We start from the raw sequence: 25,437 nt of genomic DNA on the forward strand, positions 1-25,437 counted from the left end.
CCTGTGTGAAGCATATATTAATTTGTTTTCTTTAGTGCTTCTAAATTCAGTTTGGCTCTTGTGAAAATTATCAGCCTTGACCTCTGCATCCTACAGTTCTGTAAAACTTTGGTGTAAGATTGATTTGATGTGCTTGGAGGAACAGGAATAGTCAATCTCATTTTGATTGGCGTATTACTATTTCCTAAATCTGTGTTTAACCGCAATGCTTGTTGCAGATGCTTGTTTTCTGCAGCGAGAGATTCTGGGAAACAGTGCTGTGACGGTTTCCAGGGTCAGGAATTGGTTTCCTTAAGAAAGAAGCTTTTCACTAATGTGGCAGACATAGCATTAGAGCTTTATTGAAAGTTCCTTGTGAACAGTAGCTGTGTTGTTATGTTTCTGTTGGAAACTGTTTTGTGCTGTGAGTTTTTACACCCAAAATGGCCACAGTGACCAGAGCTAAGCCAATCCTAGGAACCCGGAGCCTCTTCTGGTCTCCCACACAGGTGCAGGGTCCCAAGGCTTTGGGCTGTCCTCTACTGTTTTCCCAGGCCACAAACAGGGAGTTGGTATGGGAAGCCTGGCTGTCGGGACATGAACTGGCATCTGTATGGGAATTGCAGTATATGCAAGGCCAGGACACCAGCCACTAGGTTACCGTGCTGGGCCCCCGTTTTACTTTCAAAGTATGCACAAAGCATCTGTAATTTTAAGTCTCCCCAGCTGTTTGAAACCTGTTTCCTTGCTGTCGTAACTTACAAAAATGATTGAGGCTTAGTGCCTTCACCAAAACCCACTAACTGCTTAGTGCCCCACGAGTTTTCAGTTGTGCAGGAGCCCAAGTTGACTTGTTCCTCGTTTTTTTTTTTTTATAATAGATTTTATTCTTTGAAAATGTATATTCTAGCACATTCAGGAACAAATTGAATTTCATTAATGAGAACTTGTTACTATTTTGAGTGTTTTTCACATTTAAACATTTTTTTTAACATTTACTATTTACATAAGGTGAGAAAATTTTATGTATTTTGTACAGATTAAGAAGCATAGTAATACTTGCCGTCCCCCAGCCCATCCACCTCACAGTCTCACCTTCTCTCCTTCTTCCTCTCTTATTTTCGCTTTTGATTTTTACAATGACAGATTTTCAGTTTATTTTATGCTCACGAGCTTAACCCTCGAGTAAGAAATTGAACACATAGTAAGTAGGACAAAACCCACTGCTCCCCAGGAGTGTAGACAAGCTCTGTGAACTGTAAACCTCAAAATGGTCATTTTGCTCATATAATTTTTTTTTTAACTCTGTATTCCTGCAAATCAGGGACAACATAATATTCGTCATTTGGGCCTGGCCTGTTTTGCTAAGCATAACGATTTCCAGTTGCATCCATTTTGTTGCAAAAGACAGGATTTCATGCTTTTTTTTCTTTGTTTTAAAGTAGCCAAGTGGTAGTCACTGGTGTATGTGTCATACCACATTTTCTTTATCCAGTTTGGTTTGTATTTTTGAAAGGTATGTAAATTGGTTATGTTGTGAAGTTACGCAGCTTACTTTGCTTCGTATTAAATTTCTTCCCTTCTGTTTCCTTCTGTCATGTGACCATCACATGAGAATGCAGCAGTGGTCTTTGCACACATCTCCTTTGCGTGTATGGGTGAGACTCTTGTGCATATGTACCTTGCTGTGATGTTGGCACAAGTTACTCTCCCATTACCAGAAAGTTACCGTACTCAGGGTCAGTAGATACTGTCTAAAGTTTGCTGATCAGCAAGTTTTGAAGTAGTCACTGTCTAACGTGTTTTATCAGATGTTTTGAAGTTTGTAAAGGTAACCAGCTTCTGGTAGAATTAAAGATAGTGGCTATCACTCCGTGGTGACTTGTGGAGGAAACACGAAGTGAAGTAGTGTGAGTGCAAATGCCTTGTCTGGACAGCAGCGAGGTTCGGTGGAACAAGAAGCAGGTTTGTTAGTCAGCGGTGTGGTGTTTGGCAGCATTACTGTGAACAAAACTGGCCCTACTTCCTGGGTGACAGATCTATTTTTATTCAGTTACATTCTGTACTGTCAAAATACAATGCTTTTATGATCAAAACACTTTTATTGTAGGATACCAGATTACATTAAGCACTTATTGGGAAGTAAATCCTGCTGAAAGTAACATAACACAGCATGTGGCTGACTGTTAGTATGAGACTTCCCTTTGTTTCTGGAGGACTCGTTGCCCTTAGTGAGTGGAGAGCCTTCAGAAGAGCCCTAGTCTGCAAGGCAAGGAAGACCCTCTGTGCCATCCTCTTTGAAAGCGCTTCTCTCCCCTTCCTCCCATATCTCCTCGAGTTCTTGTCATTCTCCTGAGGAAGAGAGGGTGATTAGGTTGACCACTGTAGGTTAAAGGCATCTTAGCTTGGAACCAAGGTCAGATACTAATGGGAATTATGTTGCCGGTGTGTGTGTACCTGAATTCCTAGTTTCGAGTTAGAGTAAGCCGAGGAAATATGAGATCCAGGAAATTCTGACCAAGTCTACTCAACATTTGAAATTCTAGCTTTTGGCCCTGGTGCAGTAGCTAGTTGCATACAAGTCTTTGCCTTGTATGCACTTGGATCTATTATCAGCAGCTAGAATAACAATAGAAAAAGTGAGATATATTAATTTGTATTTATATTCCATACAGTGCATTGTGCTAAAATATTTTATGTTGAAATGGAAGAAATGAAACATTGAGCTGATTGGGTGGAATGGAGGTAGAAACAGAAGAGATTCTGCCCTTTTTTTCCCCCCTTAATGTTATTTGTTTTTTTTTTTTTTTTTTTTTTTCTCCTCACTGTTTTCCAGGCAAAGAGTGTGTGCAGCAGTTAGCTGAAAACACCAGGTATTTCAGGCGACGCCTGAAGGAGATGGGCTTCATCATCTATGGGAATGAAGATTCTCCAGTGGTGCCCTTGATGCTCTACATGCCAGCCAAGATAGGGTATGTCGCTCACCGGACAGAGGGCAGCGGGGAGGCATGGGCAGGGCTCGTGTGTTCTCTGAGGGAGGGGAGAACCACTGTGTCATCATCGTGTTCATCTTCACTAACTGGATAGCCCACAGATTAGTAGGATTCCAAATCGTTGCAAAATGTGTCGTTGAAGTTTTGTGTCCTCTTCCAGAGGGTTGAGATATATCAAGTGCACAAACCAGAAGCATCACAAGTCAAACATGAAAAGTGACTTACAATAGAAGGTGTTAAGTGCCTTACAAAAAAAATTGAGGGCCTGGCATAGTAGCCTAGTGCTATGATCTTCGCCTTGCACACGCCAGGACACCATATGGACACCAGTTCGTGTCCCAGCTGCTCTTCCGGCTCTCTGTTTGCGGCCTGGGAAAGCAGTAGAGGACAGCCCAAGATCTTGGGACCCTGTACCTGCTTGAAAGACCCCCAGGAAGCTAGAGGAATCTCCTGTTAGAATTGTCCAATGTACACAGCATCAAAATTGTAACTCATTCAGCATAGGAGAATCTTTGTTTTGTGGGACTTACTCCTCTTCTTGGTCTCTGTTCCCTCTGTCTTGCAGTGCGTTTGGACGGGAGATGCTGAAGCGGAACATTGGTGTGGTTGTGGTAGGATTTCCTGCGACCCCAATTATTGAGTCCAGAGCCAGGTTTTGTCTCTCAGCAGCTCATACCAAAGAAATCCTTGATACTGTAAGTAGACAATTTCACTTTCCTATACATAAGCCTTTGTGCCACTGTATCAGGTGAAATTTATCTTTTGTTGGTGATAATAGCCATTGGTCACCTGTTTCTGGTTATATTAGCCCTCTGCTGATTAAGAGTCTGAGCATCTGCTATAATTTCTGGTAATACGGACGATTGGCCACAGTGCTGTTTGAAGTAGAAGATGGTATCTTACCAAAGGAACCAAGGACCAGGCCCTGTGGCGTGGCCTAGCGGCTAAAGTCCTCGCCTTGAACCCACCTGGTTCCCATATGGGCACCAGTTCTAATCCCGGCAGCTCCACTTCCCATCCAGCTCCCTGCTTGTGGCCTGGGAAAGCAGTTGAGGACAGCCCAAAGCCTTAGGATTCTGCACCCGTGTGGGAGACCCGGAAGAAGTTCCTGGATCCTGGCTTCAGACCAGCATAGCATCGGGCGTTGCGCTGTCTTAGTCCTGATTTGACCCCTTTTAAGAGCCAGCAGTTCCTATTGTAACATCTTTTATGTGGGTAAAACTTCTTTATTTGGTGTGGGCTAAGAGACAGTCTTGTCATCTAGATTCCCTGGGGCTACTGTGGCTTCCCCCCATCTAATAACCTAATTTTTACATTGATGAAAAATATTAAGCTCTTTTGAAGTCAGAGGTAATAAATGTTCTTTCCTTTGTGATCTTAGTAAACCATGCACTTTTGTTTTAAAATAATAGATCCTGTGCCAGAGAGTAGGGGAATACGCGGTTAATGAGTTCTCCCAGCTGCAGTTCATTCTGATGTATTGCCTTGGGGAGCTTTCAGTTAAACCTCTCAAACCACCACTGCTCCAAGAGCATAGTGAAGTCCCAGTCCTATTTCCTTTAGGTTTTTCACATTTTATAATGCAGAAATTTTTTTCTTAGGCTTGAATACCTAAGGAATTCTACTGGTGGCCTTTTTTCCTCCTTTCAAATAGTGATATTTTTAAATTAAAAAACAAATAAATGTCTTTATATTGGTAACCAGCTATGAAATATAAGATACATGTTTTTGTTCAAAATCATGGCTGTAAAGTTGATGTGACACGGAGAATTTGAAAATAACAGCCAGGCAATAGGCCATTTTTCTTTCTGTGTGTTTTGGTGGGGGAGGTTTGTCTTATTTATCTGAAAGGCAGAGAAATGGAGCCCTACTGCATCTACTGGTTCTCTCCCCAGATGTCCATGACAGTTGAGTCTGGGCCAGACTAAGTTTCCAGAACTTGAAACAGTCTCCCTTGTGTGTCGTAATAGGCCCAAGTACTTGAGCTATCACTGCTGCTTGCTTCGATACTCATTAGCCAGATGCTAGACTGGAAGCAGAGTAGCTGGGACAGAAATTCAGGTCCTCCAGTGTGGGCGTAGACGGATGTCTCAAGTGTGATCTTAACCACTGCACAAGATTCCTGCCTGGTAATATGGCTTCCACTGCCCACTGACCTTTCAGAATGTCAATACTAACGTGGAGTTCGTTGTCTGAGTCACCTGAGCTCGAGATTTGTTGCAGGGCGGACGCTGTTGATCTATATTTTGGGGGTTCAGAACCACACCTGCCTGCTCGTATTGGTTCTTCTGCCCTGACACTCTGTGCTGCCAGGCTTTGGGAAATGATTTACTCTGAACTGACGCTCACCATTAGAGCGTTTTCCTGTGTATTACGCTTCAACTAAGAGTTTGTTTAAAAAAATATATATTAAATAAGAAGCCATACAAGAATGATCTCTGTGAGGGGGAACTAGTGTAACAGTCGGAAAGACACTCCATTTCATCACTTTTTGGGTGGGAGAACCTTCTATAAAATGTTTCACTGGAAAACATAAGAATAGGGCCTGGCGGCGTGGCCTAGCAGCTTAAATCCTCACCTTGAACGCGCCGGAATCCCATATGGGCGCCGGTTCTAATCCCGGCAGCTCCACTTCCCATCCAGCTACCTGCTCGTGGCCTGGGAAAGCAGTTGAGGACGGCCCAAAGCCTTGGGATCCTGCACCCATTTGGGAGACCAGGAAGAAGTTCCTGAATCCTGGCTTCGGATCGGCATAGCATCGGTCATTGTAGTCACCTGGGGAGTGAATCATCGGATAGAACATCTTCCTCTCTGTCTCTCCTCCTCTCTGTATATCTGACTTTCCAATAAATAAATAAATCTTTAAAAAAAAAAACATAAGAATAAATCTGAGGTAGAGTTTCGATGGAGAAACTAATCGCTTGGGGTTGGAATTGGGGGTGTTGAGAGGGAGAGAGCTCCCATCTCTCCTGGTATTTCGCTCCCCAAATGCCCGCAGCCACTGTGGTTAGTCTGGTTCTGGTGCTGGCGCCATGAGCCAGGAGCTCAATCCCATGAGCCATCGCCACTGCCTGCCAGGGGGTACCTTAGCAGGAAGCTGGCTCAAAGGCCAGCGTCTTGAGTGTGTAGGCACAGGTGTCTGACCTGCAAGGCCAAATGCTTTCTCCAACGGTTATCCAGTCTTCTCCTTCCGGTTCCCTGCTTATGTCATGTCTGTTACCTGCCCAGTTTCCTAGCCACTTCTGCTTTTTCTTACAAAGTCTGCACAGAAACCCCCTGTGGGGCTTTATTAATGCTGCATCTAGGAAGCATCTCAACCCAAACTCTCCAGCACTTCCTGGGATGTAGCTTGCATAGTCCTAGAAAGAGCAAATTCTGAGGTTAGGGGGGAAAAAAGATAGTGGCAATTTTGGGGCACATAGATCTCCAGCAAGCGTATCATGCTTGGATGAACTATACCCATTTGCTTGCATACCTGGTTGTTCCCAATGCGTTATACATGGTCAGCCTAAGGCTTTATCCTAAAAGATCTCTTCCCAGAGATACACCATAGTGTGGTCTGAAGAAATCCCACTGGCTACCACTGATCTTCCTTTTTCTTTTATCTTCCAGGCGTTAAAGGAAATAGATGAAGTTGGGGACCTGTTGCAGTTGAAGTACTCCCGCCATCGGTTGGTGCCTCTCCTGGACAGGCCCTTTGACGAGACTACCTATGAAGAATGGGAAGACTGAGCCTTTTTGGTGCTCCCTCGCCCAGGACAGTGTGTGGCCCTTCTGAGCCAGCTCCAGCAACCACGCTTCTGTGGCCACCTCACGTGAAAGACATTTCCTCACCTGTCGATGGTGACTGCCTCCACTCCACATGACGACTTGTAAATAGTAAAAAACTGCGTCATCTCCCCTTCCCTTGCTACACCTCCCCTTTACAAACTGAGGTGACTCACTTTGCTCTTTTGTCCATTAAAAAATGTTTTATTTTATAACCCTTCTACTTGTGAGATCACGCTGAGCCCAGTCTTTGGCTAACCGCATAGGCTACTGCCGCCCTCAGTCACCCACGAGCATGGGCCCATGGAGAGGCCTGGCCCCGCCGCCCTCCTCCCCAGGGAGCAAGTGCCTTCCACTTACTTCCCATCCAGGCCTCTGAGCTTACACACCTTGGCATCTTGGTTTAACTAGTCAAGCAACCAGCCAAAGTATTCTTTTTCTTCTAAGCTCAGCTTTTTCAGAAAGATAGGGAAAAGCAATGCTGAAAGAGTCTGTGTGCAGTTCCCCCACCAGGGCCTCCCAGGGCTGTGGGCTTCCTCCACTGTCTTCACCATCAGCTGCTGCTTTTCGGTGGTCACAGTTGGGGGTATGTGCAGAGTCGGGGACCTGCCTGGACTGTGGAATCCCGTGCTGAAAGCATCCTTGTGAAAGCACTTGTGGGCCACCCTGGTGATGTACCTACCTGCAGGTCTGTGCTTAGGACATCCTGCTGCTTTCTGCTTGGCCAAATGCTGACAGCCTCGGGTTGGAGCTCGGTCCAGATTAGGACTTAAGCTACTAAAGGAAAATGGTAGTGAATCCTCTGCTCAGACACAATTTGTCATGTTCCCATTTAAGGATTAAACTTACTAAATAACTTAGCCCTTTTGGAAGCTAATAATCCACTTACATATGCTAGTTCTCTTTTATTCTTGGTGTTCCAAGACAGTTTTAACTCAGCATCCAGAGCTAGGTTCTACCAGTCCTTCTGGTTCTGTTTTTTTTGTTTTGTTTTCCTTTTTCTCTGAGGAATTTTCAACATTTTGCTCAGCTAGGAGAGCCTGTTTTTTTGACTGTAACTAGGCCAGGGGACTTCTTTCAGAAAGCTTTATACTGTGTGACCAAAGAACAAATCTGAAAATCACCCCTTTGAGGTTCTTTCTGTTGACCAAAGCTTAAGTGAACAAAATTTCTGGCTTCATTGTACCCTAGATCAGCTTGTGTTTTTGTAGGAGACGGGTTAGAAAGACAAGAGAAAGCCATGTGTGAGTCATTTCCCACATCTCTGTTTTTGAGATTGGTCCTTTCCATGTCTTCCATCTAAGTTATTTTTCAGTCACTCTTGACTTCTGAGAGCTTTAAGCTCTTGAGGTAGTCAGATTTTGTTTTGCTTTTCAAAGAACAAGAAAAACCCAGAAGAGACCTGAACAAATTATAATAAAAACATTGTGGTGCCTGAATAGTCCTGTAAGATCAAATACCTTGCTCACGCTTTCTTCACATCCAGTCCTCACTTTAGAATCCCACTGAAGTACCGGGTTGCTTTAGCACTGCAGCCACTGCCCGTGGGACAGCTGTAGGACTTGCCAAAGTCACAAACTTTAAGCAGTGACCTTGCCTTCTGGTCTTATTTTGGCTTTAAAATACTTTGTTGGTGATTTGTTTCAGGATAAACTGAATTAAATTGCCAGTTTATTTTGAAGAGACAACTGCTCACAGGACCTATCCAGATCTTCTATATTCTCTAGAGGATAGATTTAAGAAAAATTTTACTTATTTGAAAGGCAGAGTTTAGAGAAAAAGGAGAGACAGATTTTTCAACCTTTGATTCACTCTCCAGATGGCCACAGTAGCCAGGTTCTGGGCCAGGATGAAGCTAGGAGCTTGAAACTCCATCTGGATTTCTCAGGTGGATAAAGGGACTGAAAGACTTGGGTCATGTGTTGCTGCCTCCTAGGTACGGTAGCAAGGAGCTGGGTCAGAAGCAGTGCCAAGGACTCAAATTGCTGCTCCCATACAGAATGCCAGTTGCTGGTACCCAGGCAGCTACTTAACCCATTGTGCCAGCATGACAGCCCCAAAAGACAGAATTTTGTATATATTATACATGTGGTCCTGTCTCTTCATGACACTGATTAATATAAGTCCAGGGAGCCAGTCATATCATAAGTACCATTGTTTATCCAAATTCTTGAAGAAGTGCAAGTGAATGTAAATGCAGTTCCTGAGAATGCACAGGATTGCTTAGTACCCAGTGCAGTACAGCCTGATTCAAGAATCTGATGGGATCCAAATAGGTGTCCGTTACCTGTCACCACCAGAGTGAATTATAGGTGTTAATCAATACGTGTGGGACTAAGCCTTTCCACTTCTCCTCATCCCATTGCCTTTGTCCCTCTCAGGTTCATGAGACCTCTCTGAGCAAATCATATCAGAAGCCAGGTCATGTATGGTTAAGGAACATAAGGATCACATCACGTGGCAGTTTCTCCTCTCTTTATGTTAACCTAGTAGGGTCAAGGAGTCCAGAATACCCTTAACATTTTACTTTGATTTGAATTTAAAGAAAAAAAAATCTTAAAAAAAAAAAAAAGATTTAGTCATTGTTTTACCTCAGGTGCTGGGGTGCAGATGTCAGGTGATCAGAGCAGGATTCTTCTACACGATCCCTGAAGGAGAACAGCATCCACCTAACAACCCGCAAGGCCGTCAGAGGCCTAGGGTGCAGCAGCCTTCCTTTGATTCCTGTCCGGAGGCCATCCGGCCTTGACTGGGCCCTTCCATCTTTCTGTCCCTTCCAGTTCTTAGTTTGCAGAGAAGACAGTGCTGTGGTGGTGCTGGGTTGTGATGCTCAGGGGGTCAGCTCCATGGGTCTGTATGCGCATCAGCCTTCCATTGCAGGAGCAGGCAGGAAGCAACTTCCTTCCCACCTTGAGGAGCCTCTCAGCTTCTCACGACTAGCCAGGTGTAAGTGGACTTTCTAGTCTGACACTGTTTGCTTCCTTCCTAATAGTGAAAATCTGGAGATCTGACATGGAGAGATTTTGTAGCTGTGTGACAAAACCACCTGAAGAAGGTTAAATGCATTTGTCCTTTTGTATAAATAATTTCTGTAACCTAATTCCCAGGGTGCCCTTGGCTCTCCTGGCATTCTAGGCAAGCAAAAAATGTTTGTTATCACTGTGTGGTTGGACAAAAAAGAAGAGTAGTAGTTTTTCCTTTCCCGTCTACACTTAGGAAGAATTGTTGAGTGTTTCACACAGGTAAAACTGGCTTAGTCCAAAATGGTTGTGAGGAAGGAGGTATGAAAATCAAGGATTCTTTTTGGCTGTTGAGCCCAGAAGTTAACAGACTTCGTTTTTTCCTGTCTGCAGCAGCCCCACAACCTGTAAATGTGCTGCTGCTTGTTTAAGATGAAGATGCAGTACCAAGCCCCTTCATCAAAATGCCTTCCACAGGGAGAAGTGCATGTCCCTTCCTCTCCTCGGTGTGAGCCACAGGAAGTGAGCACTTAGGCTTGCAGCCCAGGGCTGGGTGCCCAGCCAGGTGGCCCACTTGGAGGCTAGGCTTCTCCTCCCTGTTACACAGAAGTGATGCCGTGGGTTGCCAGCAATCCCTCTGCTTTGCTAGTGTAGAAAATGCAATTCTTTGGACGTTGCTTGTGACTTCCATTTGCCTAGCTCCCTCCCTTGCAGATTGTTTTCTGTGGAGGAAAGCCAAGGGTCTCGTGGGTTCCTAGTGAAGAATGTTATTTCTTGTCTCTGGTGAAGCAGGAGCTGACCCATTTGTGGTCCACACTTGGCAGCGACTTGGTCGGGAAAGCTGTGGGCAGGGATTTATTTACTGCACAGTCTACCAGATGAATGACCCTAATCTGCTTCTTCCTGGAATGATGGGTTATAATCACCTGACCTAAAAGAATACGTTGGCACTTCCAGTGTGTGTCCTCTGTTCTTCACGGAGCAGTAGCAGGGCTGAGGAATGAATGAATCCCTCCATGCGTGAGGACACTCGCACCGAGTTGCTTCTGTGACAGCATTCCCAGCTTCCTCCCACATCGCTTGCCAAGAGACTAGGGGACTGCCTAGGGTGGCGCTGTGACTTGTCTTCACCCTCTACCTTAGGCCTTGTTGCCTCAGTGATGTGAAACCGATGGTTGGAATTATAAAAAGCATCCTTGCTGGGCATCGCTGTGCGTGCAACCAGCATGGCGCAGGCTTGATGATCCCTCTCTGGGTAACAGAAAGAGAAGGGGGAAGCGGGAGAGCCGTAGCTTGTGGGAGCGCCCAGACGCTCTGTTGGCCCATGGTTGCCTCACTAAGTTCCCCTGTAAACTGGAATTTGCAAGAGGTGCTATGATTATAACTCTTTCCGTTGCTATAATGTTCAAATGACCTGAGAAAATGAGAGAAAGGGAAGTGTAAATAAAAATGTATCAGTTGTAGTAATGTGTTCAAATGTCACTTTCTCCCTTCCCCTGCTTCCCCTTTTGTCAGGTGATTGTTATTTTTTTACTTTTATTTTTTTACATTATTGGATGACTGTGAAGCTGTAGTGGGTGTGCACATTTGGAGAGCGCATGTTTAAGAACCGAAGGGAACTGTTTGCGATGACTGAATCATCCCATGCCAATGTTGTTTTGCCCCAATAAAATACTCAGAAAGGTACATCTGCCTTTATTCATTCAATCAGGAAGTATTGTGCGACTGTACCAGGAACTCATAGGTTCCAGTTCCCACCTTCCAATGGACAGATACATGAACACACTACTTCGTGCAATGGGGTAAAAGCGAGTGTGATACATGGGGTCAGTTGATTCTTCAGATTAGCCACACAAAATGATTATTAAAAGATAATCTCCCCCCGAAGCATAAAATCACGACTTGATGAGATAGTGGTAATAATGTTCAAAGAATCAGTTCAAATGATGTGTTTTAAAGCAGAAATTTAGTAGGAATACTCAATGTGCAAGTAAAAGCAAAACGTCTCCATCCTGGGAGAGGGAAGTCATGTGAACTACAGGACAGAATTTCCACAGGGGAGAAAAAAGAAATTCCACAGACCATTATTTTTCTTGCTATCAGTTACCTGTGACCTACCGAGCAACAGCTCAAAGTCAGTGACTAGATGCACTATACATGCATGATGCTGGCTTTTGTTAATGCGGGGTTTTTAATTTGTTTTTTACGATTTTGTTTTATAGGCCTAGTATGATGCCTCAGGGGCTAAATCCTCGCCTTGCATGTGCCAGGATACCATTTGGGCACCAGTTTGTGTCCAAACTGCTCCACTTCCCATCCGGCTCCCTGCTTGTGGCCTGGGAAAGCAGTCCAGGATGACCCAAAGCCTAAGAACTCTGCACCCACATGGGAGGCAGGAAAAGAATTTGGCTTCAGATTGGCTCGGCTCTGGCCATTGCAGCTGCTTAAGGGAGTAAACCAGAAAGAGGATTTTTCTGTCTCTCCTCCGTAAATCTGACTTTCCAATAACATAAATATTTTTTGTTTTATTCATTTGAAAAGCAGAATGGACACAGGTAGAGACAGAGATCTACCTGCTGGTTCACTCCCTTGATGGTCATTGTTAGGTTTGCCAACCATCAGGGAAGGAACATATCGGCCACGTATAGAAAAGAATTTAGACAGCCTTTATTCCAGGGAACTTGGGTCAAGGGCTTCCCTTCCCCGTGTAGCATAAAGACAGATGTGAAGCAAGGAGCTACAGAGAAGGAAAAGCCAGGAATGGACGAGCAGGGAAGTTTTAAACTCCTTTTGACTTAGAAGCTGAAGCAGGGGTCACTTCAGTCCTCATTTGGTGGGGAGTATTGGTTTGTGTCAGTCACTGGCTCAGCAATGACCCAGAGGCCTGAGAAGCGGGTTGTAGCCTGAGGTCGGGGTGAAGTACTGGGCTCAGCAGGCTCTGCCCTCCGGTCACCTTGGCAATGGTCAGTCACAATAGCCTGGTTTGGGCCTGGAACTCCATCCCCTCTGCCAGGTGAGACTTTTGAGCTGTTGCAGCCATTTGATAATTGAACCATAAGATCTCTCCCAAACTCCGCCTGGTAAGAAATTTTAAAAATAAATAAATAAAACCTCAAAAAAGGACTACTAGGTTGGGTTGCTCCCTCTTTACTCCATAAATAAAAAAACCAACCTTTAAAGAACAAGATGGCCTCGATGCCGTATGGGGTGGCAGTGCTGGAAAGCTGGGTTTCCTGTAAGCTCATGCTTGTCCTGTACTAGGATTATTGTTAAGGAAACCGGCAAGATTGCACTCTTTGACCAAGGTATGGCAACTGATGCAGTGACACGCCTCTGCATCCTCCCCACCTTTCCTTGATGGAAAGCACAAAGGGAACTCATCCAGTAATGTCGCCCGGTTAGTAAATGGTGGAAGGACGCAAGCCGGCAGCCCAATTGTCACCACCACACACCATTCAGGCTTGTGCTGTGCTCTTGGGACTAGAGATTCTGGAAAACTACAATGTCCCCCAGGACACTCCGGTAGCTGTACATCATGACTTCCCCAACAGCCCCCAGCCACTGAGGCGGCCACTGTCCTTCAGGATCCCTTTGCCAAGAACCAGGGTTTCCTTCAAGTCTCGGGGCCAGGCCATCATGCTGCAATCCTGAACACAATTCGGGGACACCCAGCTGCGGGGCAGGTTCTCTGTCCACCGCCTCTCCCAGCTGGCTCGGGAGGAGAGTGTGTGTGCAGCAGGGCGGGCATCGCGCTGCACCTGCCACCCCGGGCCCTGGCCGAGAGGGCGTGCCAATAGCGCCCCCGCCCCCCACGTAGGCGGGGCGAGCAGTCAAGGAACCCGAGAGCGCTTGGCACCGCGACAGAGCGGCTCGCTGCCAGCGAGGCTTCTTGGCGCGCCACTGCTGTCCCTGAGGAAGTCGCGGAGCCCCGACCCCAAGCCGGGAACCACGCGAAGCTGGCGGAGGTGAGCTACTGGGCGCGAGCAGTGGGTCCTTTTGCTTCCACCCGCGTAAGTCGCGGGCGGAGAGGGCCGGGGAAGCTGGGACAGAAGCTAATGACTGCCTTCGGATCCTGGGGATGGCAGGTGCGCCTCCTCGCCAACTTCCCCAACCCCCTGTTCGAGCCGCGGCGGTTTAGCAGCGGGAGGAATTGCACTTGCGTGTTAAGCAATGTGGCCCGACCCTTTGCAGTGGGCTGTCCACCGCGCCTGGCTCTTCCTGATCGAACCTCACCTGTGGTGGCTCTGTCTGTGCTGTGTGTGCACATTTCCATTCCGAAAGAGGCTGGGGACCGTGGCCTTCAGCCAAGGAATAGCTGGTGGTTCGGAAATTCACGTGACCTGCCCTGGCACAGCCTCTTTTTCAGATCAGGTTTTGAGCCCCTTCCAGTGCGAATTGACGGAGCTCAGGGAGTAGGTGGGCGGCGGGGGAAGGGGAAGCGGTCTCCAAACTGCCGAGTAGGGAATGGGCAGCCAGGGACTAGTACTTGATTTGGAAAAGCAGGAGATGTTGCTAAGGCGTAGTGGATCACTTTCCTGGTGGCTCGTGGCTGAGCCTTCTTGTAAGAGGAATGAGATGGGAGAGAAATGTTGACCCTAGCAGAAACTATGGTAAAGAGCGCAGCCTTGTGCCCTGCCCCCATGAGAGTGGGGTAAGAGGGGTGGCAGGGCTGGGACAGGCATGTGTGTGTGTCAGCTGGTTTCAGGTCTTGTCCGCTCCCCAGCCCCCCTTCCTCGCACAGTTGTTTTGAGAGGAGGCCACAGTGGTTCACTCACGGTAGGGGTGTGAGGCCAGAGGCCAGGTAGAATGCAAGATGGTTAAGGGCGGGAGAGCCTGGGGCTTGGGCTGTGTGCTGTTAGTGACTGGGCTGCTTCAGCCACCTGCAGGCAACGGGAAGCAGAACAAGCCTGCTGTAGCTGGTACTGCAGCCCCTGGCTAGCTCCACTCATATGGGATCCCAGCGTTTGCAAGGCAAGGGAGGACTTAGCTACTAGGCTACCGCACCAGTCCTCTTCAGCCCGAAGAAAGATCCGTTTCTGTGCCACAGTCACACTGCTGGAGTGCAGGGCCCAGCCAAGGGTCCAGGGTGTGGGGCAATGATGCCCACTGTGTTGTCAACAGTAGACTTCACCATGGATGAGTCCCCAAGTTTAACAAGAGGAGCTAAGTCACGGTGTCCCACCATCCATTCCTGCTGGGAAACTGTGTGATTTTCACGTCAAAAGTGTTCAGGAATCCCATCAAGAGAATGCCAATTGGCACTCTTTGGAATGCTGGTATCCCTGGCAGGTGTTGTGGTGTAGCAGCTAAAGCCTGTGATGGCGGCATCCCATATGGGCACCAGTTTGTGTCTCAGCTGCCCACTGCCAGTCCAACTACCTGCTGATAGCCTGAGTAAAGAACTGGAAAATGACCCAAGTACCTGGGGCTGTTTGGGAAGTTGACTGAGCCAGTGCCAGTGCCAGCCAGCTGCACGCTGTACTTCCAGCACTGCTCACTGCTGGACACCCAAGGCAAGCATGGGGCTCTCCAGCCTCTGCACATCCAGCAGGACCCGCTGACCCTCTCTGCCAGACAAAGTGGGACACTCAGAATGCCACCTGCAGCCGGGCAGTGGCCATGTTAGCACTGTGTACTCCCAGTACCAGCCTCCCTGCCTGCAAGCAGTGAGCTGTACCAGGCAGCCTGAGACCAGCTGAGGAACATCAAGTCGTGAACTACAAAATACCTTCCTAACTACTGTTGCTCACACCGCATGCAGAGCAGCCCCCCGCCCCGCCCCTCACTTTCTGCAGCTCAGAACCTTCCAGGCAACTCCTAACAGACTGCAGGTGAGCAGCTGGAGGGGGTAAGCAGGCCAGGCACTGGGGGTTAGGGGGCGGGAGGAGTGGCACACCACTCTCAGCATTTAGAACAGCCAGTTAACCCAGGGTCCAGATGTGTGTTTTAAAATTATGTTTATGTAGCGTATGTACACAAAAAAGAAATCACCCTCTGACCCCACCCCGCAGAAAACATGCACGAACCCAAGGTGTATGTGGAGGGGAGGGGCCCCAGCCCCAAGTTAGCGGTTGGGATGGTGCAATCCTGCGAGCTGCAAGCCCCAGTCAGGAGAGGGCTGGACTGAAGTGCAGGGCAGGCCGGAGCTAAAACAAGCGCGCGCCGTAGCCAAAGGTCTGTTTGATGCCCTCAAAGTAGTACCGCTGCCAGCCCTGCCGCGTGCGCTCTTCCTCCGGAGCAGGCACGCCCCGGCCTTCCATGCACACTTCTGTCTCTCCGTTCTTGTCCGTGAAGGTCAAGGTGATGGTGGCGAAGTGCCCTGGGAGCGGGCAGAGAGAGGTTTCAGACCAAGGGTTTCCACCGGGGCTCAGGAGAAAGGGGCAAGAACAGGTTCTGGGGGCCTGGTGATGAACCAATGTGCTTACCCTCTGGCCAAGACTTAAACCTCCACTTCATTATGATCTGTTTCTCGGGGACCTAAAATAACCAGAGAGCTCAGTCCATATCGGGAACTACACCGCGCCCAGCCCGTCGCTGCCTGCCTTTTACACCCACTCTATCTGTGCAACTGTATTACTTGCTCAGAATTCAAATCACTGCATTTTTTGGAAAACAAACAGAACAGTTTTATTAGCCAGAGATGAAAGCCTTCCATTCCCCACAGAGCCGAGGGAAGCCATTCCCCTGATGGGGCCCACTCTGCAGCAAGCAGCACTCACCAGCTCGGTGAACTCCCCCGAGACGTTGCCGTCCACCATGTGGAACTTGCCGCCTTTGTCGGCTTCCAGCATCGCGGGAGCATGTGTGAAGGCCTGGACCAGCTGCAGGAGGAAGGTCAGGCAGGGAGGTACCCAGCACTCAGTGGCGCCCCGGCACAAAGCCGCATGACTCAACTCGTATTCCCCAAGCCTCCCTCCGTCCCCGTCCACCACAGGCCAGGCTTGGGCCCGAGAATCCTTCCTGAGCCCGCCAGCCTTTCTAACAAGCCCGTGCTCCGAGGCAGCACTAACAGGGGAGGAACACATCCCGTCGGGGCTGTGGGGGGGAAGGCATGCCCCCGCCTGCGACAGGCAGCAAGTGGCAGGACCCCCTCACCTCCTGGGTGGTGAACACTCTATAGAGCTCCTCGGGTGACGTCAGGAAGGTCTCCCGCAGGGTGATCTTACAGGTGGGGATTTTGACGCCGACAGGCTTGGCCTGGGTCTTTGCAGGCGCCGACTTGGCCTGTGAGAGTGGCAACAGTCAGGTAGGTGAGGGTAATGGTGACACTTCCATCACCACGGTTTTGGCGACGGCTCTACTACTCACTTCTACAGAAGCTGCTCACCTCTGAGAATAACTGAAACATCCTCAATTCTCACCAAAAATGACCACTGGAAGAAGAAAACTGGTACTCCTTAAAAAACCCATCAGCCAGGCCCAATGCAGTAGCCTAGCAGCTAAAATCCTCGCCTTGCACATGCTGGGATCCTACATGAGCGCCAGTTCTAATCCTGGTGGCTCCACTTCCCATCAGGCTCCCTGCTTGTGGCCTGGAAAAGCAGCTGAGGATGACCTAAAGTCTTGGGACCCTGCACCTGCATGGGAGACCTGGAGAGGCTTCAGGCTCCTAGCTTTGGATTGGCTCAGCTCCTTCTGTTTTGGCCACTTGGGGAGTGAACCAGTAGACGGAATCTTCCTCTGTATATCTGACTTTCCCATAAAAATAAATAAATCTTAAAAAAAAAAAAATCAGCCAGTGGTCATGCCAAATCTCAAGGTATTCTGGAGAGCTCCGTGCCACCCTGGGCTTCTATAGCGAGGAGCACTTTCTCCCCATGTCTTGCATGAAGCTGGCAGGCAGGGCAGCAGGGCACACAGCAAGTGCTGAGCCAGACCCACCTGATGCCAGCTCTGACTGAAACATTGCCTCCCCTGCAGGGAAACTGAGCGCAGCCAGCTGCTTGGTGGGTGCCATCTGTGAGCTAACCCATGGCGCCTCGATGAGCTCACACTGCAGCATGAGATACCAACGCTCCTGTGAGAAGCACTGTTGCCCAGTGAGCACCCTCCTGTGCTCACGTCCTCCTAACTGGCATGAAATGTAATTCACAGCCAAAGGTGAAGTTCCCAAGAGCTCCCATTTGCTTCAAGTGAATAAAAACCACAAGGCGGCTGGTAACGGTCAGTGTGCAGGCCCTCTACAGGCACCAGCAGCAAGGCCCAGGCCGCACTGACTTGGAGAGGAGGCTCAGGGCATTAAGGGCGCCGCCTGTGATGCCCCTGCAGACAGCCTGCACGTCCAGCGCCTGGGCGCAGCTTACCTTGCGCTCCTCGGGTTTCAGGGCTGGCCGTCCCGCAGGCTCCACCGACTCTCCGTTCATCGTAGGCAAGATCATACCCTGGGTGAACTCTGGGAACACAAAACCAGCTCTTGTCGCAAATCATTTCTCAGCTCAAAGTGAGGGCTTCGCTATAGCCCGATCCAAAATGAGCTCATGATCGAAAGAAGTCTGTCTTCACGTCTGGTCTGTGCTGGACTGCTGTGGATGCTGTGGGAGCGGTGTCCCCAGCTCAGACAAGGCACGACAGCAGGTCATTACGCTGTGAATCACCTTACCTCTGCACCAATGCCACCAGCACTGTGCCACTGGGACACCACTTCACCTCTAGGATGGTGCCAGCCCACCAATTACAAGCTCCCTAATGTCAGGGTGGAATCTCATGGATACGTCAGACTAGCAGCTCAAGTACAGGCCAAGATGCTTATGTCCCATATCGGGAACAGGGCTCTGTCCCTGCTCAGATGTGTTCCGGAACTGGGCGCAGCAGCTCCGCCCCCCAGCCCTGCACCCATCTGACAGATACCTGTTTTCAGCGTGCTGATATAAACTCCCATCGCCTCCCTCAGCAGTTTTGCCCCTTCCTCCTTCATTAAGGCCACAAGATTGGTGTCCGGCTCATCTTTGGCAAGGCTCACGCTCACCTGAGGGACAGAGCACAAGGAGGTGGTGAGTGACCTGCAGGGGACCCCCATGATGGAGGGAGTGCTGGCCGCCAGGGAACAGCTGACACTGCCAAAGAACTCTGCGGGGCGGGGAGGTCCCCCAGCCCCCACGCGGGGTCCTTCCCGAGTCCTCCCGCCGAGGCCAGGGTGACTCGGGGTGGTGGTAGCCAAGGCAAAGAAAGTGAACAAACCGCAGCACTCCGGAGGCTTCCAGCGGCACCCAGTGCCTAGAGGGGGTCTGCGGGCTGGGGCGAGCGCAGCCAGCCTGGGCCATTCGTCCCGAGTGACAGCTCATTGTTCTCATCTGAGAGTAAGGAGACAAGGAGGACTCGGGGTGAGCCCAGAAGCACAAACCTCCACTTCCTCCACGCTGTTCTCATCCGACAAATTTGGGATCTCCACATGGCCCTTATACTGCACGCCTGATTTTGAGGTACCTGTTGAAAGCAACGTGATGTCATTGTCTCCTTGTGCAGGTAAGGTTTCTGCTCTAGCCCCTACCTGCCATCCCATTTCTGCTGCTTCCAGACAGCTGGACCAGGCTTCTTTATTCGGCGAGAATCTGCATGCCCAACACAGCTGCCCTTGCCCCAAGAAATGCCCCCTGTCGCCAGATTTCTGGAGACCAACTGTGTACTTCAGCGTGGGACCAAGCACTCCAGGGATGGGACACTGGCAGCAACTCCAGGAGACACATGGGTCAACCATTACTTCCGCCAGGAAACTTGCTTCCAATGCACTCAGTGTATTGGGGAGAAACAAAATCAAAAGAACGTTGCAGTTGGAAATACTACATGAACTATAAAAAGGTACCCAGCTAAACTGACTGGCACAGAATTATAGAAAACACACTTCAAACACCTGTCCCCCAGTGGTCTTAACCCAAGGTTTTATATTATGATCCACACTGGCTGTTGTAAGTTTTCTGTTTTTTTAAAGATCCATTCTCATCTGAAAGGCAGACTTAGACGAGGTCTTCCCATTGCTGGTTCACACCCCTAAGTGGCCAAAGCCAACCCAGAGTCAACAGCTTCTTTTGGGTCTCCCATGTTTGCACGGGTCCAAGGACCCAGGCTACCCTCTCGGCTTTCTCAGCCCACAGGTGCAGAGCTGGACCATGAGTAGGGCAGCCAGGCAGGACACAAGTGCCCATGTGGGATGCTGCCATGTGCAGGTCAAGATACAGCATACCACACCACAGCAATGCTGCCCCACCATCCCTGTGATGGCAGATGAGCCTACTCCCCAGGTCCTTGAGCTGCAACACTTCTGATGCTCCAAGTTGGGTCTTTTCAAGGTCAAGCCACACACTGACTGTAGAACTTAGGTTTTCCTTACCATTCCACATGTGTAAAACTATACTACCACATTCTCCTTTCCTGTTTTTATGAAGGTAGGGCATGGGGTGGCCTAGCAGTACAGACACCCACACTTCCCATTAGAACGCCTGGGCGTGAGGCTTGGCTCACCCCCAGCTACCTGGTAATGCTCCCCTAGGAGGCGCAGGTAATGGCTCCAGGGGAGCCCTGTGGGAGTCCCAAACCAACGCTACAGCTCCCAGTGTCGGATAGCCCAGTCTCTCAAAAAACACCACATGCTCTGGAGTGCCTGAGAGTCCTGTCCCCAGCTTCGTCCTAATCTTGTAGGTCTTTTGAATATGAACAGTAATAGGAGACGCTTCTCCCAAAATAGAGAGGGAAAAAAAAAAAAAAAGATCGTTGAAGTTTTGGGTGTTCCATTCCTAATTCTGTTTTCCTTGTTACTATGCATACTGCAATGATTTTAACAAACAAATGCTAGCACAGTTACAGGAAAACTATCTCAAATCTAATCAACATTAACCTTCACTCCCTGGAGCCCCCATTTCTCAATCTCTATCAGGGGGACCTAACAAGATGATGACATCTAAGGTCTCTCCCAGACTTCAATGCTCTAGGTACACTTTGTGAAACAATGTCTACCCAGCAGGGTGCAGGAGTGGAGGGCGGCTAGCCAGCCAATCCTACACCTACAAATGCCAGGAATCCATATTGGCGCAGGTTTGTGTCCTGGCTGCCCCACTTTCCATACAGCTCCCTGCTTGGGGCCTAAAAAAGCAGCGGAGGATGGCCCAAAGCCTTAGGACCCTGTACCTGTGTGGGAGACCTGGAAGAGGTTCCCAACTCCTGGCTTTGGAGCAGGCCAGTTCTGGCCATTGTGGCCATTTCAAGGTGAACCAGCAGATGGGAGAGCCTTCCCTCTGTTTCCTTCTCTATGTAAATCTGCCTAATAAAAATAAATAAATATTAAAACCCAGTTTGGCTCCCTGCTGGAGAAGCAGCAGAGATGGCCCAGGATCTTGGGACCCTGCATCCACACGGGGAATGCGGAAGAAGATGCTGGCTTCATATCAGCTCAGCTCTGGCTATTCCAACCATTCTTGAGTGACCCTGTGGATCTCTTTTCCTGTCTTTCTTTTTTCATGTAAAATCTGCCTTTCAAATAAAAATAAACCTTAAAACAAAACAAAATGGAAAGACACATGTATCCCACCCTGTCTTCATGACCATTTCCAGTATATGCCGGCTGCAACACAAGGTTATTTGCTGTGTCACCCCAGGCAGACAGCAGCTGGGTCTCAGACCCCTTTAGCTCCAGTGCTTTGTAAGACTCAGCCTCCTGTCTGTCAGGGCCATAGAAGGGCAGCACACACATGACCCCAATTCTTTTTTATAATCAGCATCCAAGGGTCCAAACCTGATGGGAAAATGTAACGGCTCCAATTATAGTTATACCTCAGTAGACTTCCTCAGCACAGTGGGGACCTGTTAGTTTTCTACTGGAGACATTTAGAAAAAGACCAAACAGATAAAGTTGGTCTGCTGTCCCCACACAGACCCAGGCCCCAGGGTCCAAGGTCACTGCTCCGGTGGGTACCAAGGAGACCCAGAGAGGACATCCTCTAGGGCCCGTCCCATGGGGTGGGAAAACTCCAGTGCCTGTGACTGCTGTCCTCAGAGCTCGGAGCAGCAGCAGCTGCCTCCAACTTCTGGCAGTTTCCAAGCCCTCCGCATCTGGCCGCCGGGGTCCCCGTTCCTGCTGTCCTGGCCTGGACTCACCTGTCCAGTTAAGTTTGATGCTCCACTCATAAAAGAAGATGAGTTTGCCCTTGCGGTTGTTAATGGACGCCTCTCCATCCAGCTTGCTCACTTCTGTCACCTCACACTTGCCCTCCTCATTCTGCACTCGCACCGCCAGGAACAACGTTTTCAGCTTATCTGTGGACCAGTTTGAAGCATCCCTCTCCGTCCTAGGGGAGAGAAACACGGCTGAGGACCAGCATCTAAGAGTGTGTGAAGGGCACACAGGTCTTGCAGGCGGCGAGAACAGGACCCCCAGGTCTCTGCACACAGGCACATCCCAGGGCCTGAATGTCAAAGCCAAGGGCCCACCACCAAAAGGCACCTGACGCCCTCCTCTGACCATGCGGAAAAATCTCCCCCTTCCAGAAAGTTCATGGAAAATCGAAAGAAAAGGTAACTGCACAGTGCAGGAAAACTTCTCAACTCCTGCCTCAGTCGGGAATGTAACCACCTGAAAGGCCTCCCAAGCAGGAAGTCCCCATCCTTGACCTTATTGGCATTGTAAATGCCCCCACCTTCTACAGGGCTTCAGAACGAACCACAGAAATGAGATGGAGGCCACTGTTCACAGGCAGACCCAGCAAGAGCGAAAAAGAAAAAGACCCACCGCCACCTTCCGACTCAGCATCCATAAAATACCAGCAACAGGAGCTACAACAAAGAGAAAGTGCTTCCGCGGGGTTCAAATCCGAGTTCACGTTCCTCCCGGAAGATTTTACCCAAGGGCAGACTTTTTCGAAACGGTTACATTGCCCGGCAACCTGCAGCTACAACAGTTCAGGCTGCAAGGCAGCACGACACGTGGCAAAGCCTCCTCGGCCAACCTGGGGGGTGCCGTACCCAATGCGCTGACTGCACCTCCGCTCTCAGCCGCCAAAACCTAACGTTGGGGGGTTCTCCGGCTCTTCCGGCCACGTGTAGGAAGCATCGCCCCGCTCAGGCGAAATCAAGCACTAAGGCCTGATCTAAGGTGCGATCTCCCTGCAACCCCTCTCTTGGGGCGCAGTCCTCCCCCGCCCCCCGCCACGAGCCCCGCCGCCAACCCATCACTCCTAACACGAACACAGTGACCCCGGGCACCGGCCACGCGAAGGCCCCGTGCACGGCTCCGGGCTGGGCCGCCCGGCCCCACCTCCGTCCGAGCCCAGATGCCAGCCACCTTGAGAGCCCAGTGGGGACGAACGCTGCTGCGGCCTGTCTTTTCCGGCTCTCACCAGTGCCAGTTGTTGACGTTAGTGGCGTCCGCCCGCTCCTCCACGATCCAGCGTGGGTCGCCCTCACCCCACTTGGCCATCAGCTTTCCAATCTGGCCGCTACCAGCTCCCTAGCAGCCGCAGCCACAGCCTCAGGACCTCTAGGTCCCAGCCGCCCAGCAGCGCCTGGAAACTACTAGAAGCGGCCGCAGCACCTTCTGGCTTGCTTTTCCCTCCACCCCCAACCCCTCCCCGCCTGGACTTCCGGCTCCACCCCAATCCCACCGGCTACTTCCGTCCCAACTCGCCAGGCAGTCGGTTCCGCCTGTTCTAGAGTTCCTTCACGTTCTCTGAGGCTACGCCGTCAAAGAGGCTGAAAATACGCCTCATACGACCATTCCTCGCTCGTAAGAACACAGAGAACACGTCGCATTGTTTCCCTGGACTCTAAATCGGGTTTGCTGAGATTCATGGGAGTTGTAGTCTTAAGTGAGCCTCTGGATAACCCCGGAAGGTCGAACTGAAAGTGAAGGAAGTGGCCTGATACGGTCCCGCCTGGGTTTCTGGGGGTTGTGGTCCAGAAGCTCTCGCCTTCTCCCAGGGACCGCGCTTCACACCAGGTAAAAGAACTACAACTTCCAACATGCCCTGCTACCTCTTTCTTTGCCTTGCCCTATTGCGCCACACACCCTCGCGACTGTCTCCTTCCGCGCCTTCCCTATGCCGCACAGCCTGACGAGAAAGGCTCGTCCCGTAGAGGCGGAGGCTGTCGCTGTCGTGAGAGGGAGGGCTCGGTGTGGAAGAGGTGAGGGTGTCCCAAGCCCCTTGGGTCGCTGGTCTGGCAGCGTGCACCTTCTCCGCATCCTGGTCCTTCCGCTTTCCGAGGCATCCCGACGCCTCCACCGTATTCAGGCCTGACTCTTAGCCGGGGCAGCCCTGGGAGCCCGAATAAGCTCGGCGTTGAGGCTACGAGTGAACCCCAGTGCTTGGCTCTGCCGGGCTGCGGCCGAGGGCTGCCCGGGTGGCGTCGTTCTAGCTTGACCTGTAGCCCCCGCCCCTGGACCCGGGTCACAGACCTCCCCTGACTCCAGAGATGATGGTACCGAGTCCGACTTTGAGTGGATAGTTTTTGGAGTGTGCTGAAGCAGAGAGTTTTGTCGTGGCTGGATGTTTCTTTTTTCTTTCCTGCCCCCACCCCTTCAACCCATTCCTTCTGTTGTCCTACCTCATTGACGTTCCTCTTCTCGCCTGGGATCTGTCACTCTCCCTTGTTGGGCTCTAAGTGAGCAGGTGACGCCAAGGACCATCCTCTGAAGTACTTTGAATCAAAAGTGTGGAGGCACTTTCGTTCGTCGTTCTTAAAAACAAAAAACAACAACTGCACCTGCTTGCTTTGTAACAAATCGTGTCTGTACTTGCCAAGACCTGTGGTGTCTGCTCTGGTGCTAGTGGTACCCACTGCCGTCTGTATGGTTCAGCAAGATCCCAGAACCCCTTGGATGCAGCGGTGGGTTTGTTAGACACGGATATTTACCGTGTTGGAGGAAAGCGTGAGCTGCGCAGTTTTCCCAAGTGAAAAATTCGTGGTTGGAAGATCCGTGCAAGACAGTGCAAATGGTTTAGGAGCCAGAAAGCGTGGGTTACGTAGTTTGGAATAGGAGTGATTAGACAAATGGATTTGCTATTTAGTCGTTCCGTGTCTTGTTTTCCTCATTGGGAAATGGAAGAGGGGTCTGTGAATCCTGTGTTCTGTGGATGTTTGAGGGATCAGATGAGTGAAGAAGTGCTTAGTGAATTGTACAGATGCCAGGGACATTGTCTGTTCGTCACACATCCCTTTGTAGATGTCCTTAGAGTTTGATATTATTGCTTTTTGAATCTTTATGATTGCATCAAGATATTTTTCTTTGCCCCAGGGACTGTGATGGCTTAGTAGAATAAATGTCCTGTGTTCATTGTGTCGGTCGCTAAGCACTTGATCAGTATTAACTGGTTTAACCCTGGCAGTGCTGTGAGATTATGTCATTTGTTACGTCCATTTTACAGATGAGGACAGCGCAAGGGAAATATTTAGCTACCTAGTGTGAAAAGGAACAGGTGCAGTGTTTCCTTTGGTTTTGGGCGCTCGGTAGGGATGTTTTCTGAGTCCTCTGTTTTTCACTGCGTTCTGTGAGTTAGAGCGTTGTCCTCCAGAGCGTTGTCCTCCGCAAGGCTTCGGTGTGCAGTCGTTTACCAAGCTTGCTTGGGTTTGGAGAAATGGGACTACTACAGCTTGTGTTATCACCTGCTGTTACTCAGAGGCTTCGCTTAGAGTCCATGAGTGATGTCTGCCCTGGGAAGGGACGCATTGTGGAAGGTTTGGACTTGAGTATGGGCAGTCCTGTGCCCTGGGAACGGAAAGTGGTCAGCAAGCAAGAACAGAGCGAGTGAGGCTTC

The 25,437-nt window shown here is 49.8% G+C and overlaps 3 protein-coding genes across 6 annotated transcripts in view; 2 read left to right on the plus strand and 1 right to left on the minus strand.

Annotated features, from left to right (window-relative positions):
* The window catches only part of SPTLC2 (serine palmitoyltransferase long chain base subunit 2), a 67,313-nt gene extending 55,927 nt beyond the window's left edge, over nucleotides 1–11,386 (plus strand). Inside the window, exons 10-12 of the mRNA XM_040975235.1 lie at nucleotides 2,816–2,951; nucleotides 3,538–3,667; nucleotides 6,585–11,386. Of these exons, the coding sequence (XP_040831169.1) occupies nucleotides 2,816–2,951; nucleotides 3,538–3,667; nucleotides 6,585–6,704 (386 nt within the window). The 3' untranslated portion in view covers nucleotides 6,705–11,386. The remainder of the gene's footprint in view (nucleotides 1–2,815; nucleotides 2,952–3,537; nucleotides 3,668–6,584) is intronic.
* A 4,258-nt stretch (nucleotides 11,387–15,644) lies between these two features.
* On the minus strand, nucleotides 15,645–23,251 carry AHSA1 (activator of HSP90 ATPase activity 1). The gene is made up of 9 exons (XM_040975236.1): nucleotides 23,023–23,251; nucleotides 21,785–21,975; nucleotides 19,041–19,123; nucleotides 18,548–18,665; nucleotides 18,004–18,092; nucleotides 16,796–16,924; nucleotides 16,420–16,521; nucleotides 16,126–16,177; nucleotides 15,645–16,019 (listed from the first exon to the last, which is right to left on the minus strand). Exons 1-9 carry the CDS (start codon nucleotides 23,100–23,102, stop codon nucleotides 15,847–15,849), a joined length of 1,017 nt encoding a protein of 338 aa, XP_040831170.1. The 5' UTR covers nucleotides 23,103–23,251; the 3' UTR covers nucleotides 15,645–15,846.
* Nucleotides 23,252–23,698: 447 nt separating this feature from the next.
* VIPAS39 (VPS33B interacting protein, apical-basolateral polarity regulator, spe-39 homolog) overlaps nucleotides 23,699–25,437 on the plus strand; it is a 33,495-nt gene continuing 31,756 nt past the window's right edge. For 3 of the 4 annotated variants that reach the window (XR_005883327.1, XM_040975237.1, XM_040975238.1), the window contains exon 1: nucleotides 23,701–23,806. The gene's annotated coding sequence lies outside the window, so the exon portion shown is untranslated. Of the gene's footprint in view, nucleotides 23,807–25,437 lie in introns of all 4 variants that reach the window. The other variant, XR_005883326.1, reaches the window with a different exon arrangement.

This window comes from Ochotona curzoniae, unplaced genomic scaffold (assembly GCF_017591425.1).
Source record: "Ochotona curzoniae isolate NIBS_2020 unplaced genomic scaffold, NIBS_Ocur_1.0 contig_2688, whole genome shotgun sequence".
Lineage (NCBI taxonomy): Eukaryota > Metazoa > Chordata > Mammalia > Lagomorpha > Ochotonidae > Ochotona > Ochotona curzoniae.